Here is a 20,732-nt window from a genome sequence, read left to right on the forward strand (position 1 = left end):
GTCTTTGCCTGTGCCTATGCCCTGAATGGTACTGCCTAGGTTTTCTTCCAGGGTTTTTATGGTTTTAGGTCTTATGTTTAAGTCTTTAATCCATCTTGAGTTAACTTTTATATAAGGTGTAAGGAAGGAGTCAGCTTCAGTTTTCTGCATATGGCTAGCCAGTTTTTCCAACACCATTTATTAAACAGAGAATCCTTTCCCTGTTGCTTGTTTTTGTTAGGTTTATCAATGATCAGATTGTTGTAGACATGTGGTGTTATTTCTCAGGCCTCTGTTCTGTTCCACAGGTCTATATATCTGTTTTGGTATCACTGCCATACTGTTTTGGTTACTGTAGCCTTGTAGTATAGTTTGAAGTCAGGTAATGTGATGCCTCTAGCTTTGCTCTTTTTGCTTAGAATTGTCTTGGTTATATGGGCTTTTTTTTGGTTCCATATAATATTTAAAGTAGTTTTTTCTAATTCTGTGAAGAAAGTCAATAGTAGCTTGATAGGGATAGCATTGAATCTATAAATTACGTTGGGCAGTATGGCCATTTTCATGATATTGATTCTTCCTATCCATGAGCATGGAATGCTTTTCATTTGTGTCCTCTCTTACTTCCTAGAGCAGTGGTTTGTTGTACTTCTTCAAGAGGTCCTTTACACCCCTTGTTAGTTGTATTCCTAGGTATTTTATTCTCTTTGTAGCAATTGTGAATGGGAGTTCACTCATGATTTGGCTGTTTGTCTATTATTGGTGTATAGGAATGCGTTCGATTTTTGCACATTGATTTTGCATGCTGAGACTTTGCTGAAATTGCTTATTAGCTTAAGGAGATTTTGTCGGAGACAGTGGGGTTTTCTAAATACACAATCATGTCATCTACATACAGAGGCAATTTGACTTCCTCTCTTCCTATCTGAATACCCTTTATTTCTTTTTCTTGCCTGATTACCCTGGCCAGAACTTCCAATACTATGTTGAATAGGAGTGGTGAGAGTGCATCCTTGTCTTGTGCTGGTTTTCAAAGGGAATGCTTCCAGTTTTTGCCCATTCAGTATATTTGCTGTGGGTTTGTCATAAATAGCTTTTATTATTTTGAGACACATTCCATCAATATGTAGTTTATTGAGTGTTTTTAGCATAAAGGAGTGCTGACTTTTATTAAAGGCTTTTTGTGGATCTATTGAAATAATCATGTAATTTTTGTCACTGGTTCTGTTTATGTGATGGATCATGTTTACTGGTTTGCATATATTGAACTGGCCTTGCATTCCAGCAATAAAGCCAACTTGAACGTGGTGGATAAGCTTTTTGATGTGCTACTGGATTTGGTTTGCCAGTATTTTATTAAGGATTTTCACATCAATGTTCCTCAGGGATATTGGCCTGAAATTTTCTTTTTTTGTTGCATCTCTGCCAGGTTTTGATATCAGGATGATGTTGGCCTCATAAAATGAGTTAGAGAGGATTTCCTCTTTTTCTATTGTTTGGAATAGTTTCAGAAGGAATGTTACCAGATCCTCTTTGTACCCCTGGTAGAATTCAGCTGTGAAACCATCTGGTCCTGGACTTTTTTTGGTTGGTAGGCTGTTAATTTCTGCCTCAATTTCAGACCTTGTCATTGGTCTATTCAGGGATTCAACTTCTTCCTAGTTTAGTCCTGGGAGGGTGTATGAGTTGTAATCCTTTGAAGGAAAAGAGGCATTCTGGTTTTTGGAATTTTCAGCCTTTTTGTGCTGGTTTTTCCTCATCTTTATGAAGGAAAGGTCTACTTTTGGTCTTTCATGTTGGTAATCTACAAATGGGGTTTTTTGTGTGGGTGTCCTTTCCATTGATGTTGATTCTATTGCCTTCTGTTTGTCAGTTTTCCTTCCAACAATCAGGCCCCTCTTCTGCAGGTCTGCTGGAGTTTGCTGGAGGTCCACCCCAGACCCTGTTTGCCTGGGTATCTCTGGAGAACAGCAAGGATTGCTGCCTGTTCCTTCCTCTGCAAGCTTTGTCTCAGAGGGGCACCTGCCAAATGCCAGGTGGAGCTCTCCTGTATGAGATGTCTGTTGACCCCTACTGGGAGGTATCTCCTAGTCAGGAGGCATGGGGATCAGGGACCCGCTTGAGGAGGCAGTCTGTCCCTTACTTAGTAGAGTTGGAGCTCTGTGCTGGGAGATCCATTGCTCTCTTCAGAACCAGTAGGTAGGAATGTTTATGTCTGCTGAAGCTGTGCCCACAGCAGCCCCCTTCTCCCAGGTGCTCTGTTTGAGGAAGCTGTCTCTCTAGATTCTGGCTACAGTGGCTTTGCTGCCCCGCAGTGGGTTTCACACCCACTTCGAACTTCCCAGCAGCTTTGTTTACACTGTGAGGGGAAAACCACCTACTCAAGCCTCAGTAATGGTGGGCACCCCTTCCCTCACCAAGCTTGAGCATCCTAGGTTGACTTCAGACTGCTGTGCTGCCAGCGAGAATTTAAGCCAGTGGATCTTAGCTTGTTGGTCTCTGTGGGGGTGGGATCCGCTGAGCTACACCACTTGAGTCCCTAGCTTCAGCCCCTTTTCCAGGGGAGTTAATGGTTCTGTCTCTCTGGCATTCCAGGTGCCACTGGGGTATAAAAAAAGAACTGCAGCTAGCTCAGTGTCTGCCCAAATGGCCACCCAGTTTGTGCTTGAAACTCGGGGCCCTGGCGGTGTAGGCACCTGAGGGAATCTCCTGGCCTGTGGGTTGTGAAACCATGGGAAAAGTGTATTATCTGGGCCAGATAGTACCATCCCTCGCAGCACAGTCCCTTACGACTTTCCTTGGCTAGAGGAGGGAGTTCCCTGGCTGCTTGCACTTCCTGGGTGAGGCGACATCCCATCCTGCTTCTGCTCGCTCTCCATGGGCTGCACCCACTGTCTAACCAGTTCCAATGAGATGAAATGGGTATCTCAGTTGGAAGTGCAGAAATCGTCCACCTTCTGCATTGGTCTCACTGGTAGCTGCAGATCGCAGCTGTTCCTATTCAGCCATCTTGCCACTTTCCCCAAGTTTATTTGTGTGTTTCTGCCTTTGCCTCTATCCATCCTTTTACAACAGCAATGATCTACTGCCACAGAGGTGCTTTCAATCATCTCCAGCCCCACCATCTCAGATATCTCACACCAGTGTTTTTCCTCATATTTAAGTTTTCATCCTCACATTTATTTATTTAATAACTACTTTTCATGTATGAAATACGTGCTACATGATGGGGCATAAACATGCAGTACAAATGACAAGCTTTATCAAAATGTTTACATTCTACAACAGAACACGGGAAAATGATACTTAAACAAAAGCAGAAGATAATTACAGTATGTGATTACTTCTTTAAAAATAATAAAATAACTCAGAAACAAAAAAATCAAACACAGGCCAGGCACAGTGGCTCACACCTGTAATCCCAGCACTTTGGGACATGGAGGCAGGTGCATTGCCTAAAGCCAGGAGTTCAAACGCAGGCTGGGTAACATAGTAAGTCCACCATCTTTAACAAAAAAGAAAAAAAAATTAGCTGGGCATGGCAGCACGTGCCTGTAGTTCCAGCTACTCTGGAGGCTGAGGCAGGAGAATCACTTGAGTCCAGAGGGTTCACGATATAGTCAGCCATGAGTGCACCACTGTATTCTAGCCTGTCTTTAAAAAATATACTGCATATTCTTACTTCCAAGTGGGAGCTAAACAATGGATACACATGGATATAGAGAGAAATAATAAACAAGGGGCAGAGGTCGGGCAGGGTGAGGGTTGAAAAATTACCTATTGGGTATAATGTTCATTATTTGAGTGACAGGGACACTAGAAACCCAAACCTCACCATAATGCAATATATACAGGAAACAAACCTACACATGTACACACTGTATCTATAGAAATAAAATAGATTTAAATAAATATTTAAAGCACAGAAATAATTTTCAATGATTAGAAAATAAGCGAAGGTTCAGGTGCAGTGGCTCACACCTGTAACCCCGCACTCTGGGAGGTCAAAGCAGGTGGATCACTTCAGGCCAGGAGTTTGAGCAGCCTGGGCAACATGGCAAAACAGTATCTCTACAAAATATTAAAAAATAAAAATAAATTAAAAAAAAGAAAGAGTGAGAGAGGGAGAGGGAGAGAGAAGAGGTCTACTATTAATAGAGGGCAGAAAAGTGAAGAAAATGCTTCAAGAAAAGTATGTGCATGCACAGGTACGTGTGGGTATGGACAACAATCCAGGATGTCAAAGCTGTAAATACATAATGTACGGCCTTTAAAACTTACAACATAGAGGTCTTTGGGGACCATGTAAAGAATTACAACAGAGTGGTAGAGGAAAAAGTCTGGTTGGAGCAGGTTAAGGGAGAATAGAAGGAGAGGAACTGGAATTGTAAATAGAGAATACTTTAGAAGAATTCTGATATAAAGATGATGTTCAGAAATGGGGTGAGAGCTAAAGAACAGGGACAGAACAAAAAGAGAAGCAGCCACATTAAGGACTCGGGAAAGAGGAAAGGGGAAGAGTACTATGGGAAAGAAAGAGCTTGGCATGTTTTAAGAAGTGAAAGGTGAGAAGTAAGTAGTTCCTAGTGAGCTAGGTAGAAGGCAATGGATACAATGAATAGGCAAAGCATAAACCAAGGGAGAGGAGAGACCTGTAATCACAAAAAGAACTTTGGACTTTTATTCTAGTTGCAATGAAAACCAAGTAGGTTTTAAAATGAGAAAGTGATGTGATATACTTTGCTTCTCTAATTAACATAAAATATTTCGAAGTCTCTTTTTTACAAGGTTACAATCACCCTACATCCTCACTAAGTAATACCATCTTACCTTTCTGTTCTGCTTCACAGTTTAGCTTCTTGAAAAGGTTCTAAAATCTCTTTTAAAATTTCCTCTTCTATTCACTTCTTAATTCTTGGATTCTATTTCTGTCTCCAACACTCTAATGACACTGTTTTTTACCAAGCTCACATTGCATCTTCCCTGACAAATCCAGTACACATTTTTTAGCCCTCAATATGTTACCTCTCTTCCTGAAGTGCTCTCTTCTTTCTTTGGAATCCATACCACAGCCTCCTAATTTTATCTCTCTCTGTTCCTCATTTTCTTTGCAAACTTCTTCCTCTGATGAACTCTTAGAAGAGTTTCACATAAAGCCCCTACATCAATCTCCAAGTATCTTTTAAATATCTCCTCTTCTCTTTATTACTTTTCAATAACTTAGTTAAGGTCATCATTAACTTTTGCCTAGATTAGTGCAATAGCCTCTAAAAACTGGTTTCAAGGGTATCTACTTCTTACTAAGATGGCACAGAGTAATTAGAGATATGCTGTTTCCTAAATAATCAAAACAACTGGACAAAATATGAGACGGCACTTTCAAGACATTGTACAACAGATAATAAAGAAAATGGGTCCCTGAGAGAGAAAAAACAAAAACAAAAACGAATGAGATTTCCCTATGATTGCTCCAGCCTTTTAGAGTTTTCAGGCTGTTGCTAATGGGTCCAGCACACTCCCTGAGTTCAGGAGGTAGAGCTGGGATTCCTGGAAGACCAAGGCAAATAGAAAGAGAATTCCAGAGATCTGCAGATGGTAGCCCTTGAGTATGAGCAGAGTGGTGATTAGGGCAAATACATGAGAAGACTACCTAAGTTAGGAAAAAAAGCACCCAAACAGAGAACATAAGAAATTAAATAGTGTCTATTCCTTCCAGCCAAACTGGGAAACCTCATCATTCCTGTGTAGAGCACTAAGAAGCATCTTATATTCAAAATGGGGATAATCAGCATTAGACTAAACATGGCTGTGATCTCACCTCACAAATATAAAGACAAGACATGAACGAATCAAATTGAGCCCAAGTATTATAACTTAACTGCATTCCAGAATAAATCTCCAGAATAATTAAAAAAAAAAATACCTAGCACCCAACAAGGTAAAATTCAGTATGTCTAACATCTAATTAAAAACAGCCAAACACCCAAAGAAACAGAAGAATATGACCTGTAACAAGGAAAAAATTCTAACACCTGAAACAGATGTTAGAATTAGTAATTAAGGACATTAATGAAGTTTTTGCAACTGTATTCCACATGACCAAAAAAGTTAGAGACGTGGTAGATAGAAAACAACTTCTTAGATTTCTGGAGGTGAAAACTACAGTATCTGAGATGAAAAGTACATTGAATAGGATTAATAGCAGATTGAGTATGGCAGAAAATAAAAGACTACCATCTATTAAAGACAGAGCAGTAGAAACTATGCACAGTGAAACACAAAAACAATCTAAAAAAATAAAATAAAAAGCACCACTGAGGTATGAGACAAGTGAAATTGGAGTCCTTAAAGAATAGAAGGAGGAGGAGGCACAGAAAAAATATTAGAAGAAATGATGGCTGAAAATGTTCCAACGGTGACAACCATAAACCCACAGATATAAGCAGCTCGACGAATCCCAAGGACAGGAAGCATGAAGAAAACTACACCAAGGCACCTTACAATCACATTGCTCAAAACCAGTGATAAAGACAAATCATAAAAGCAGTCAGAGAGCGTCCCCACCCAAATCTCATCTCGAATTATAATCCTGTGTCGAGGGCGGGAGGTGACTGGATCAGGGGGGCTCTTCCAAGACGAATTTACAGTCTCTTATGTATTCCCACAGTAACTTATAATTACTCCTAGCATATTATTTATCAACTATAATTATCTCTTTTCTTGCCTGCCTTTCCACTAGATCGTAAGGGGAGGAACTACTTTTTAAACATTATTATATTCCCATTGCTTAAGAGTGTATTGCATATGGCAGGTACCCAATAAAGAACTGCTGAATAAATAAATGCTATCAAGTCTTTGGGCTTCTTTCCAATGCAAGAAAAAGTTGTACAAAAATAGTCCATGAAAAAAATTACTTAAAATCAGACTTGTTGATGGTCAGACTTGCCCCTTTAGAATGTAAGCTCCACTAGAGCACGTATGTTTCTGTTTTGTTGCTATATCTCCGGTGCCTAGAACAATGTAAGGAAATATAGGTTCTCAGTAATTATCAGTGAATAAATAAATCATTAAGTCAGATTTTCTCAATACTCTCACTGAATGCCTAAGAGATGTTTCTGAGACACTACTCTGGTTCTCATCAAGAATTATTGGTAGAAACAGATTAATTTAGCATGGTATACAGAGTTAAAGTAATACAATTTAAATATGTATTATTAGTTCCCTCTCTTACAGTATATATTTTTGTAGTAAAAATCCTTGCTATTAAGGCTGATTAGTTTTCTCTGTTCTTCACATTTCACTGTGAGAGGGAGGCATTTCTACTACCCCAAAAGGAAAATATATAGAATTCTTTCAGCTTCTCTCGATTCTTCTAAATGTTCATTTTTTTCCAGAGTGGTTCGTCTGCAAGTTTACATACATACTAGACCCAAACAGGATATTAATATACTTGTATACATACTTTCAGTTGCAGAGAAGGATGTATCAAGTGTTAGCTCATCCAGAGGCATCACAAGTTGACCTCCAGCCTCCCACTTCTTGCGATCACAAAAAACTGATTTTTCTTTTTCATGCTCTTTGGCATCTTCATGAACAATTATCTCAAAAGTATCAGAGGGATGCTGCTTTCCTTTTTCATCTTCTTGAGCTTTAAGATTTTCATTTAATCTGCGAAGTATTTCTCGCTTATTCTGAAAGTTATAACATTATATATTTTAATATTTTAATAAGTATATTAAGTAAAATGATTGACAGATAAATTTTGAAAATTTTACTTACTGAAATGGCATTGTTGGTCTTTTGCATTTCTTCTGAAGTTTCCCGGATATCAGTTAAACTACTGTCCTTTAAATACAGATGGATACAGAGTAAGAAATAATTTTATTTTTTTAAATCTACCTTTAAAAATATGATATCTTAGTTACTTTTTGCTTTTCACTAATTTGTTCCTTGTAAATTTTTTATACCTGTAAAATGTTAACACAGCTTCCTTCATTATCAGCAATGATTAACCTTTAAATATTAGTAATTAGACAATATAGAGAGGGGCCAATTCTCAATTATTTGTCATATTTTTGGATTATTGCTCACATAATTAACTATATCCTCTTCCCTTCTGGCGCCTGATTTTCTGGTATAAGTCAGTGGTAGAAATGAAAGGAAAATTCATGTACTCTCTTAATTACAACTAGAAAAAGTTTTGATGAATAAGGCAATTCAAAATAGGCTGTATTATTCTAAAACTGTCTTTATGTTTCGTGTCTATTTATTCTTGTTAAGCCATAGTACTAAATGTAATTGAGAAGTGGCTTTCCTCCCTAAACAAAGAATGTAACAAAAATTAGTTCTGAGTCATTCATACTATAAGTGACATAAATTTCATCTCCTAATTAGTACTGTCAAAGCAATCTAGAATAGACTACCTAAAATTTAAAAATATATGAAAAGAATAAATTAGCAGTTATGTAAGCTATGAAAGCAAAGGCATGTAGAAGATTCCAAGAGCAATTTTCAAAGTTTTAAGTAAGTGACATTTAAAAATGCAACACAGAAAGAAAACCATTCAGTTATATGAATTACCTCAAATTTTGTAATACTTAAAAAAAAATTAAAAATTTGGTGGTCAGTTTCAAAGTAATATAAGAAGCAATGAGACAAAGAACATTTTACCCAATAAAGTAGTCAGGAATTAGCAGTCCTACAACCAGAGAGGTGAACAGCTAGTTGAGATGTGAGACTGGGTACCACCCAGAAGGGAACCACACAGTGGTATCTGAAGTTGGAGTAACAACGTAGCACATGCAAAATCATTATCAGAAAGAACAGGTGACTAAACCTACTTGAACAACAATAGTTTCTTACATGAATTTCTTGAGAATGATCAAGAAACTTAGATTTTCCTACTCAGTCTTATTTTCAAAATCAACCCAAAGGCTATATAAAAAAAAAAACAAAACAAAACTAGTGTTCCAATTTTGTCTGCAAATATTTACTGAAACTCAACAAATAAAAGGCACAGACATCCATTACCAGGAAAGGAGAAAATGAGGTTATTATATGATTCAACAGACTTTTCTCCTTCTGTCTGTTGAATTCTAGGCAGCAGCTCCACACTATCAGCCCATATCTCTTCACCCCTAAACAGAGTCTTCTCATTTCAGACAGATATCTGAAATATACTTCTAAGTTTAAACGTTTTGTCTATATTTCTTTTTTTTACTATTTGTATGGCATGATAGAAGTTCAGAAGTAGAAGGAAAAAGAAATAACTGATGAATTAACTGTAGTTATACTGAGTCCTCTAACATTTGCTATGACACAAAATTTGAATAAATGTAAACATGTGTTGGACTTAATTCCTAGAGCTACTTTAGTACCAAAGAGATTTTTTTTTTTAAGTGAATATTTGTTAATCCCGAGGGTTGGATAGAATAATGTTTATATTATTATTTTCAGTACATTTCTACGTATATTTTTTTCATTATTCCTTTAAAGTAATTTTTAGAGTTGTTTTAATGTATTTTGATCTACTAGGTAGTCCTACATATAAAGCTTATAAACAATGAGACTCCAATATTCTGAGTAAGCTAAAATCCCTTAAAAAATAATTTTTTTCCCCTAGAAACACCTGAAAGGGACATTAGGGATTAATATGATTTCAGGAAATTTAATTTCCTTTTAAATAATTTTTGACTTCGAGTTCTGAATCTTAGGAAACTTACCACACCAACTTCTTTCAAAGCTGAAGTCACAGAAATAACAGATCTCATCTGTTGCTTTGATGGAGAGCCACCTGTTTCATGTTGTCCCAAAGGTGGAGAAACATCAGAACCCTTTACTCCTTTAGCCACCAACTGTAAAACATAATTTTATTAAATACATTAGGGATTTCATATTTGCATGAAGAAATAATATAGTACCTATCAGATCACTATTTATCCACTCTATCCACAAATAGTTTTTTCATTCCTGAATTATCTGTTGAGCAAGGTATTATACTACATGCTGGGGACAGAACAGTGACTACAGAAAAAAACCTCTGGTCTCAGTTGTAAACGTAGTCATGTCACATAGTCCTAAATAACCCGCTTCCATTGCATTGTCAATGTTTCATAAAATAATCCTGAAAAATGAACTGTCTTTTAAAGATTCAAGTGTGTGATTTTGTTAATCATACAGTTCTAAAAGAAATGCTTCTGTAATTTCTGCAGGTTTGGGTATAATCTTCTCTAAGTTCAAATACCAATTTCTCAGCTTAAGGAGCCCTCATAAAAATGCCAACATAAATGAGAATGGTAGGAGGAACAGATCCAGGTAATAAGATTTACTTCACTGAAAATATCATGTTGTATTAACACATGTGCATGTTTTTATCTTGCCATTTAAACTCTAAACAAAGTTAAGATTCTGAACCCTTAATTAATACAAGGAAATGGCATTTATGGGGATGCTAATAGTAACACGGCAGGAAGTTTACTCTACTCCCTATTTCCACTCTTCCTCAATCTAGGAAACAAGACTTCCTGGGGAGTATACATTTCAATCACAGTATTATGCCGTATCTTCTAAAAATAAAGTAATAGCACAATCCTAACATCTAGGCTTCTAGACCTTCATTTTACACCAATACAGGTGTTATCTCTGAGATACTGTGCACTTAGTTTCAGACCACTGCAATAATGGTAATATTGCAATAAAGTGAGTCACACAAATTTTGGGGTTTCTCAGTGCAAATAAAAATTATGTTTATACTATGCTGTAGCCTATTAAGTGTGCAATAGCATTATGTCTAAACCTCAATGTACACATCTTAATAAACACCTCATTCCTAAAATAATGCTAATAATTCTTCTGAGCCTTTAACAAATTGTAATCATTTTGCTAGTGGAGGGTTTTGCCTTGATACTGATGGCTGCTGACTGATCAGGGTGGTGACTGCTGGATGTTGGGGTGGCTGTGACAATTTCTTAAAATAAGACAAAAATGAAGTTTGTTGCATCCACTGACTCTTTCATGAAAATATTCTTTTTATTTATTTTGTAAAAATATTTTTTAAATTATTTATTATTTAAATAGAGATGGGGTCTCACTATATTGGCTAGATTAGTCTTGAACTCTTGGTCTCAATGATCGTCCTACCTCAGCTTCCCAAAGTGCTGGGATTACAAGCATGAGCCACTCTGCCCAGCCCATGAAAATATTTATCTGCAGCATGCAATGGTGTTGCACTTTACACACAGTAGAACTTCTTTCCCTCTCAAACCCTGTTGCTACCTTACCATCTAAGTTCACAAAATATTCTAAATCCCTTGTCATTTTAACAACGTTCAAAATAGCTTCACCAGAAGTAGATTACACCTGAAGAAACCACTTTCTTTGCTCCTCCATAAGAAGCAACTCCTTATCCATTCAAGTTTATCATGGCGCTTGTAGCAATTCAGTCATATCTTCAGGCTCCACTTGTTATTCTACTTCATTTGCTATTTCTACAGTCACAGCTACAGTGACCTCCTCCACTGAAATCTTGAACCTCTCAAAGTCATCCATGAAGAATAGAGTCAACTTCTTCCTAACTCCTGTTAATACTGACATTAACATTAACATGACATTAACTCCTTCCATGAATCACAAAAGTTCTGAATGGAATCTAAAATGATGAATGATGAATACACACTTTTTAGAGGGCTTTGAATTTACATTGCCCAGATCCATTAGAGGAATCATTATCTATGGCAGCTACAGCTTAAAAAAAAATTATTTCTTAAATAAGAATACTTGAAAGTCAAAATGCCTTCTTGACACATTGGCTGCAGAAGATGTCGTGTTAGCAGGCATGAAAACAACATGAATCTCTTTGCATAATACATCTCCATCAGAGTTCTTGGGTAACTAGGTGCACTGTCAGTGAGTAGTAATATTTTGAAATAATTTCTTTTTTTTCTGAGCAGTAGGACTCAACAGTGGGCTTGAAATGTTCACAGTAAACCATGTTGTAAACAGATATGCTGTCATCCAGGCTTTGTTGTTCCACTTATGGAGCACAAATAGATTTAGCATAATTCTTAAGGGTCCTAGAAGTTTCAGAATGGTAAATGAACACTGGCTTCAACTTAGAGTCACCAGCCGCATTAGCCCTCAACAAGAGTCAGCTTGTCTTTTGAAGCTTTGAAGCCAGGCACTGACTTCTCTTTAGCTAGGAGAGTCCTAGATGGCATCTTCTTCTAATAGAAGGCAGTTTTATCTACTCTGAAAATCTGCTGTTGAGTGTTGCCACCTTTATCAATGATCTTAGTTAGATCTCCTGGATAACGTACTGCAGCTTCTCAATCAGCACTTACTGCTTTACCTTGCACTTTTATGTTATGGAGGTGGCTTCTTTACCTAAACCTTATGAACCAACCTCTGCTAGCCTCCAATTTTTCTTCTGTAGTTTCCTTACCTCTCCCAGTCTTCATGGAATTGAGAAGAGTTAGGGCCTTGCTCTCGAGTAGGCTTTGGCATAGTGACTGTTGTGATCTTCTATCCATACCACTAAAACTTTCTCCATTAACAGTAAGAAGGCTTCCTTCCTCCTTCCTTTCTTCCTCCCTCCCTGCCCACCTCTCTTTTTTTCTTTCATTATTATTTTTCTCTAAGAGATAGGGTCTTTCTCTGTTGCCTAGGCTGGAGTACAGATCCAGGCACAATCACAGCTCACTGCAACCTTGAACTCCTAGGCTCAAATGATCCTTCTGCCTTAGCTTCTCAATGTGGTTGGGACCATAGGTGTGTGCCACCACATCCAGCTAATTTTTCCTTTCTTTCTTTCCTTTTTAAAGAAACAGGTTCTCACTTTGTTGTCCATGCTAGTTTCAAACTTCTGGGCTCAAGCAATCCTCCTGCCTCAGTCTCCCGGGTTGCTGAGACTACAAGATCCTGGCTGTTTTGCTTTTTTATCGTGTATGTTCACTGGAGTAACAGTTTTTTTTTTTTTTTTTTCGAGATTGGGTCTTGTACTGTCACCTGGGCTGGTGTGTAATGGTGTGATCTCAGCTCACTGCAACCTCCGCCTCCCTGGTTCACGCGATTTTCCTGCCTTGGCCTCCCGAGTAGCTGGGATTATAGGTGCACACCAACACACTCGGTTAATTTTTTGTATTTTTAGTAGAGACAGGGTTTCACTATGTTGGCTAGGCTGGTCTTGAACTCCTGACCTCGTGATCCACTGGCCTTGGCCTCCCAAAGAGCTGAGATTACAGGCATGAGCCACTGCACCTGGCCTGGAGTAGCACTTCAGGAACTTTTCCTTTGCATTCACAACTTGGATAACTGGTGCAAGAGGCCTAATTCTGTGCCTATCTCAGGTTTCAATATGCCTTCATCACCAAGCTTAGTCCTGATTTCAAGTGAGAGACATGCAACTCTTTCTTTCATTTGAATACTTAGAGGCCCCTATAGGTCATTAAGTGGCCTAAGTTCAGTGTTAGTTTGTCTTATGGAATAAGAAGGTCTGAGGAGAGAGACAGGGGAACTACCAGTCAGTGAAGCAATCAGAACACACACATTCATCAATTAAATTCACCATCTTATATGGGTGCAGTCTGTGGTGCCTCAAAACAATGACAACAGTAACATCAAAGATATAAAGATAATAATGAAAAAGTTTGAAATACTACAAAAGTGTGACACAAAGACACAAAATGAGCAAAAGCTGTTAGGAAAACGACACCGACAGACTTGCTTGATGAGGGTTGTCACAAAATTTCAATTTGTAAGAAATGCACTATTTGTGAACCACAATAACATAAGGTATGCCTGTATTTATTTTGTTCAAAAAAGAATAAAAACATTGCTTTAGTCCCACAGTTGAGCATTACTGAAAAAGTATATTGATGTTTAAGATGTTACTACAAATAACTTTTACAAATATCTAGAGCTCACGTAACAGTATTCTCTCTCACCTTGAAAGATTCTATCAAAATATTTTGAAACTTTGTTTAATTACTATAGAATATAAATTCAAATAAGGTTTCATACATTGAGGGAATAAAAACAAGCTCCAAAGCTGTTCTGAATATTAGCAGTATTTTTAAAACAAAGATGCTATTTCTCTAGTTGATTATTTAAAAGAAATATAATTTGAATATACAAATTCTGCCGTTTTAACCTAAATCTGTCATTACTTCTCTACCACATACTAGGATTACAGGTGTGTGCCACCATGCCTGGCTAATTTTTGTATTTTTAGTAGAGATGGGGTTTCATCATGTTGGCCAGGTTCGTCTCAAACTTCTGACCTCATGATCCACCTGTCTTGGCCTCCCAGGGTACTGGGATTACAGGCGTGAGCCACCTCGCCTGGCCTGCTATTTCAACACATGAATCTGACATGATTTCTGTGAGAAGACAAATTGATAATATTTGATAAAAATTAATTTACCGATAAGTGAAAATATGTATTAATACCTATTAAGTGTCAAGCACAGTTCTGGATAATGATATCCAAAATGAATTACACATAATATTTTCTCTAAAGGGATTGTAAGTTAGAAAAGAAAAAAGAACACATAAATCAATCAGTATGTTATAGAGGAAAAAAATAAAGAGATGTGTACTAAATCATCTGGGGAAGAATGAAACAAACAAAAAATATAGAAAGAACTAACTGTGTAAAGCCAAGAGGGGCAATTCTACATTCAAATCCCAAAACGTTCACCAGTCCTGTGATTTTTCATTGTCTTTAACCTGTCTGAAGCTCAGTTTTTCTCTAAAATAGAAATGCTGTACTCATTGCCTTTCTGCTATAGGGATTACATGAGATAATTTATGTAAAGTACACAGCTGTGTACCTGATAAATAGTAGCAATTGTTATTTATTTGGTTTCCATTAAATAAGGTTATTTGGCTTAAACACCAAAAGTCTGGTTTTAGTTCCTGATGAAATGTATTAAGTTTTAGAATGCAAGTTTCTGATCTTTAGAATGCAGACTAAAAACAAAAACCTCCTATCTTAAGCATGATCAGAAATTTAAATTTAGGCATTTTGAGACACAAATTTATTGGCACTTTTATAATAATGATCTTCAGCAGCCTTCAGTAAATGCTTATGGTCTATAATCAAATGCATACTGATCTCTCCTCTGGGTCAACTAAACCAAACAGATTAGAAGAACCTCAACAGACAAATTCAGACACAAAATCTAAACGAATGAACAAAGACTGATTATAATCACTTAAAAAAGAAAACTAAGTTACTGAAAATTTATGACTACTGCGATGTGGCAACACCATCATAAGCTAATGTCACATACATATAAGTAACTTATTAGTACAGTTAAATTGGGCCTTCTGCATAAACATCATGGATATATTATTCGTAATCAGGACCTTAAGGCTGTTGTTCAATGTTAACTACACCTTTAGATATTATGATAATATACTACTAATTATTGAAAGATAAACCACTACACTAAGCCTTTAATATGGAAAGTTGAATATGACAAATCACAAAAATTAACCAAACCAGGAAAATAACGTAAAGTTTCACATAAGAAAAAATATAAGATTTTGGAACAAACAATGACCCAATTTTATTACACCATTGATCACCCAGCTAAATCTGTAACATATATTTCATTCTAAACACATTTCTTCACTGAGTGTTTGGGAGGCTGATGCAGGAGGAACATTTGAGCCCACGAGTTTGAGACCCAGATAATTTTCTTATTTCTTGTAGAAATGGAGGGTGAGACTCCATTTCTAAAAGAAGTAAGAAAATTAGCTGGGTGTAGTGATGTGCTGAGGGTCCCAGCTACAGACAGGCTGAGGCAGGAAGATCCCTGGAGATCAGTAGGTCGAAATTGCAGAGAGCCATGTACACACCACTGCACTCCAGCCTGATTCATAGAGCAAGACCCTGTCTCAAAACAAAACAAAACAAACAAAAGCACAGTCTTTCGAAGTTTAATCACAGTTTTAAATATAAAAATTTGCAAAAGAAAAATAAAACATTGACCTGAAAGTTTCATTATAGAGGCGTAAAAGAAATGCTTTAGAAGCTTTTTCTTCTTGGTCATTTTTCTCACAAGGTTCATAAATTGAAGGCTTTTCAACATTGCTTGTATTGTCAAAAAAGGTTTTCAATTATCACTGCAAAACTGCTTCTAATTCATGTGTCAATTTTATTATGTGCTGAAAAATTAAGCAGCAGCGCCACCAAATGACAAAATTCAAAATTTCACCAAACAGTGAGGCGAGGCTTATAAACACATGAAACCACCAGTATGCCTGCTCTTGATGCACAGATCAGTAACAAACATATTTTCATCTTTGTGCTAACTTATTAGTAAGGATGTAATGTATGTTAGGAAATTATTCTTAAATGGCTTAATTTCATATTTTGAATATAGAGTAATTTCACACACGGTTTTATACAGCCTAAAGATATATCATGGCCAAATTTTACCAAATTCGTATTTAACTTCGCAAAACCTTCTCTTTGAAGAACCAATAGTATAAAAGTATTTGTATTTGAATAAAGTTTCTTAACTAATATTGCTATAATGCTTTTATAAGAATGTCTAAGAATAAGAACACATGGTAGCCAGAGCAATAAGTGTATATACCTTGGGGAAGCCTTACACGTATGCATGAAAAGTCTAAAAATAAGACAAAGATGGAAATAGAAAACACACAGAAATTTATGTTCAAAATATTTTATCTGACAGAATCTCCTGAATTCTATTTTTTACTAAATTTTTATTTTTATTTATTTATTTATTATTTTTTAAAATTATACTTTAAGTTCTGGGGTTCATGTGCAGATCGTGCAGGACTGTTATATAGGTATACACACGCCATGGCGGTTTGCTGCACCCATCCTCGTGTCATCTACATTAGGTATTTCTCCTAATGTTATCACTTCCCAATCCACCAACCCCACTATCTCTCCCCTAGCCCCCCACACCCCTTCTTTTGAAAGTGTTCATATTCTTTGCCCACTTTTTAATGGGGTTGTTTTTTCTCGTAAATTTGTTTAAGCTCTTTGTAGATTCTGGATATCAGCCCTTTGTCAGATGGGTAGATTGCAAACATTTTTTCCCATTCTGTTGGTTGCCGATTCACTCTAATGAATGTTTCTTTTGCTGTGCAGAAACTCTTAACTTAAATTAGGTCCCATTTGTCTATTTTGGCTTTTGTTGCCATTGCTTTTGGTGTTTTAGTCATAAAGTCCTTGCCTATACCTATGTCCTGAATGGTATTGCCTACGTTTTCTTCTAGGGTTTTTATGGTGTTAGGTCTTATGTTTAAATCTTTAATCCATTTGGAATTAATTTTTGTATAAGGCATAAGGAAGGGGTTCGGTTTCAGCTTTCTGAATATGGCTAGTTTTCCCACGACCATTTATTAAACAGGGAATCCTTTCCACATTGCTTGTTTTTGTCAGGTTTGTCAAAGATCAGATGGTTGTAGATGTACGGTGTTACTTCTGAGGCCTCTGTTCTGTTCCACTGGTCTATACCTCTGTTTTGATACCAGTACCATGCTGTTTTGATTACTGTAGCCTTGAACGTATCTCAAAATAATAAAAGCTATTTATGACAAACCCACAGCCAATATCACTGAATGGGCAAAAACTGGAAGCATTCCCTTTGAAAACTGGCACTAGACAAAGATGCCCTCTCTCACCACTCCTATTCAATATAATATTGGAAGTTCTAGCCAGAGCAATCAGGCAAGAAAAAGAAATAAAGGGTATTCGATTAGGAAAAGAGGGCGTCAAATTGCCTCTATTTGCAGATGACATGATTGTATATTTAGAAGATCCCATCGTCTCAGCCCAAAATCTCAAGCTGATAAGCAACTTCAGCAAAGTCTCAGGATACAAAATCAATAGGCAAAAATCACAAGCATTCCTAAACACCAGTGACACACAAAAAGAGAGCCAGCATGTTGTCAGAGGGGTGAAGGGAGCAGAGATACACTCCCACCTACACTTTCTGTTGAATTCTGAGTTCCTCAAAGGTCGCTATCAACCTTTCTTTCTTTCTCTCCACCCGATCTTCTTCACATGGGTACTCCAACAGGTCCTGGCTCTCTCCCCTCCGTTTTCTTGTCAAAACTTAATTATTTATCAGTAACTTTGATCTTCTTTCTGAGGAGAGCTGGCATGAGATGTTCCTAGTCAACATCTTGAAGCAGCTTCTGAATGTTCTTTTTCTAGCCATCTAAATCTTTTGATTGGAGAGCTTAATCAATTACATTGAGGATTGTTATTGATAGGTAAGCACATACTATTGCATTTTGTCACTGTTTTCTGGCTGTTTTTAGGTCTTTTGCTCCTTTCTTCCTGGGATGCAAGGTTCAACACACACAAATCGATAAATACGATTCCCCACATAAACAGAATTTTAAAAAAAGACTATGATCATCTCAATACATACATAAAAAGCATTTGATAAAATACAATGTCCCTTTTATGATAAAAAAAATTTAACAAATTAGGCATCAATGGAAGATATCTCAAAATAATAAGAACACCTATGACAAACCCACAGCCAACATCATCCTGAATGAATAAAAAGTTAGAGGATTCTCCCTAAGAGCTAGGACAAAATAAGGATTCCATTCTTAGCAATCCTATTCAACATGGTACTGGAAGTCCCAGCCAGAGCAATCAGGCAAGAGAAAAAAACAAAAGACATCCAAATCGAAAAAGAGAAAGTCAAACTAACTCTTTGTGGACAATTTAATTCTGTTCCTGGAAAATCCTAACAATTCCACCAAGACTACTAGATTTGATGGGCAACTTCCATAAAGTTTCAGGATATAAAATAATTGCATAAAATCAGTAATATTTCTATACACCAATAATATTCAAGCTGAGAATGAAATCAGTAATGTAATCTCATTTACAACAGCCACTCACACACAAAAAAACTGAGGAATACATTTACCCAAGGAGGTGAAAGATCTCTCTACAAGGAGAGCTACAAAACACTGAAGAAGGAAATCATAGATGACACAAATAGAAGTGCATTCAACGGTCACGAAAGAAGACTCGGTATTATTAAAATGTCCATACTAAATATACAGAAGATGGCCACATATGAACAGCTCTAGATCGCAGTTCCCAGTGACAGCTACGCAGTGGGTGAGTGAACTCCGTGTTTTCAAACGAGGTACTAGGTGCACCTCAATGGGACTGCTCGCACAGTGGGTGTAGCCCAAGAATGGTCAGCTGAGGCAGGGTGGGGCGCTGTCTCACCCGGGAAGTGCAATCCTTGGAGGACTTCCCTTCCTACCCAACGGAGGCCATCAGGGGCTTTTCCAGCCATTCCAGCACTCCAGTTCAGATGCTGCACTTCTCCCGCAGTTTTTACAGCCCACAGACCAGGAGATTTCCCAGCCAAAAAGCACCACGAATTTCCAGCATGGCTGCCAGTGCCGTGGGTTTTGCACAAAAAGTCACCCAACTGGTGGCTATTTCAACTGGCGCCTGGAATGCCTAGGAGACGGAGTCGTCCATTCAACTGAAAAACGGGGCTGAAAGCAGGGAACCAGATGATCTGGCCTGGTGAGTCTCACCTCTACAAAGACCAGCAATCTGAAATGCTCTGGCTTGAAATGCACCAAGTGCAGCAATCTGGGCTTGACCCAGGACGGTGGAGCTCTGTGGGGGGATGGGCATCTGCCATTACCAAGGCAGTCCACCACTTTGAGGCAGTCCGCCATTACTGAGGCAGTCGGCCATTACCGAGGCAGTCCACCATTACCAAAGCAGACCACCATTACTGAGGCAGTCCTAACTGTACCTCTGTAAACAAAACTGCAAGGAAATTTACACAGCAGCTGGGCAGAGCCCACAGCAGCTCAGCAATGCCTCTGCTGGCAGACTGTGACTAGATTCCCTCCTTGCTGGGCAAGGCATCTCTGAAAAAAGGCAGCAGCACATCAGACACTTATAAACAAAGCCCCACCTTCCCAGGATAGAGCACCTGGGAAAAGAGGCAGATACGAGTTTTGCTGCAGCAGACTTAAACGTACCTGCCCAGCAGCTCTGAACAGAACAACGGAGCTCACAGCTCAGCATCTGAACTCTATCAAGGGACAGACTTTCTCCCTGGCCCCTATATATCCAAAGTGGCACCTCATAAAGGAGAGCTCTGGCTGACATCCGGCGAGTACCCTTCTGGGACGAAGATAACAGAAGAAGAAACTGGCAGCAACCCTTACTGTTTTGCAGCCCCCATGGGTGATTCCCAGGCAAGCAGGGCCTGGAGTGGACCTCTAGCAGTCCTGTGGCAGAGGGGCCTGACTGTTAGAAGGAAAACTAAAAAACAGAAAGAAATAGCTTCAACATAAACAAAAAGAATGTCCACTCAGAGACCCCATTGAAAGTCACCCACTTCAAAGACCACAGGTAGATAAATCCATGAATATGGGAAGAAACCAGCACAAAAAGGATGAAAACACCAAAAACCAGAATGCTCTCCTCCTTCAAGGGATCACAACTCCTCAGCGGCAAGGGAACAAAGCTGGATGGAGAGTGTGTCTGATGAATTGACAGAAGCAGGCTTCAGAAGGTAGGTAATAACAAACTTTTCTGAACTAAAAGAATATGTTCTAACTCAATGCAAAGAAACTAAGAACCTTGAAGAAAGGTTAGACGAAATGCTAACTAGAATAATCAGCTTAGAGAAGAACATAAACGACTTGATGGAGCTGAAAAACACAGCACAAGAACTTTGCGAAGCATATACAAGTTTCAATAGGTG

At 37.9% G+C, this 20,732-nt stretch overlaps 1 protein-coding gene across 1 annotated transcript in view; it reads right to left on the reverse strand.

The window, feature by feature from the left end:
- Window positions 1-20,732, reverse strand: part of LOC108316687 (serine/threonine-protein kinase Nek1) — a 174,516-nt gene that overhangs the window by 44,623 nt on the left and 109,161 nt on the right. The window contains exons 23-25 of the mRNA XM_017546660.2: window positions 9,699-9,830; window positions 7,756-7,821; window positions 7,439-7,667 (exon numbers count right to left, since the gene is read on the reverse strand). Coding sequence (XP_017402149.2) covers window positions 7,439-7,667; window positions 7,756-7,821; window positions 9,699-9,830 — 427 coding nt within the window. The remainder of the gene's footprint in view (window positions 1-7,438; window positions 7,668-7,755; window positions 7,822-9,698; window positions 9,831-20,732) is intronic.

This window comes from Cebus imitator, unplaced genomic scaffold (genome assembly GCF_001604975.1).
Source record: "Cebus imitator isolate Cc_AM_T3 unplaced genomic scaffold, Cebus_imitator-1.0 Scaffold190, whole genome shotgun sequence".
Lineage (NCBI taxonomy): Eukaryota > Metazoa > Chordata > Mammalia > Primates > Cebidae > Cebus > Cebus imitator.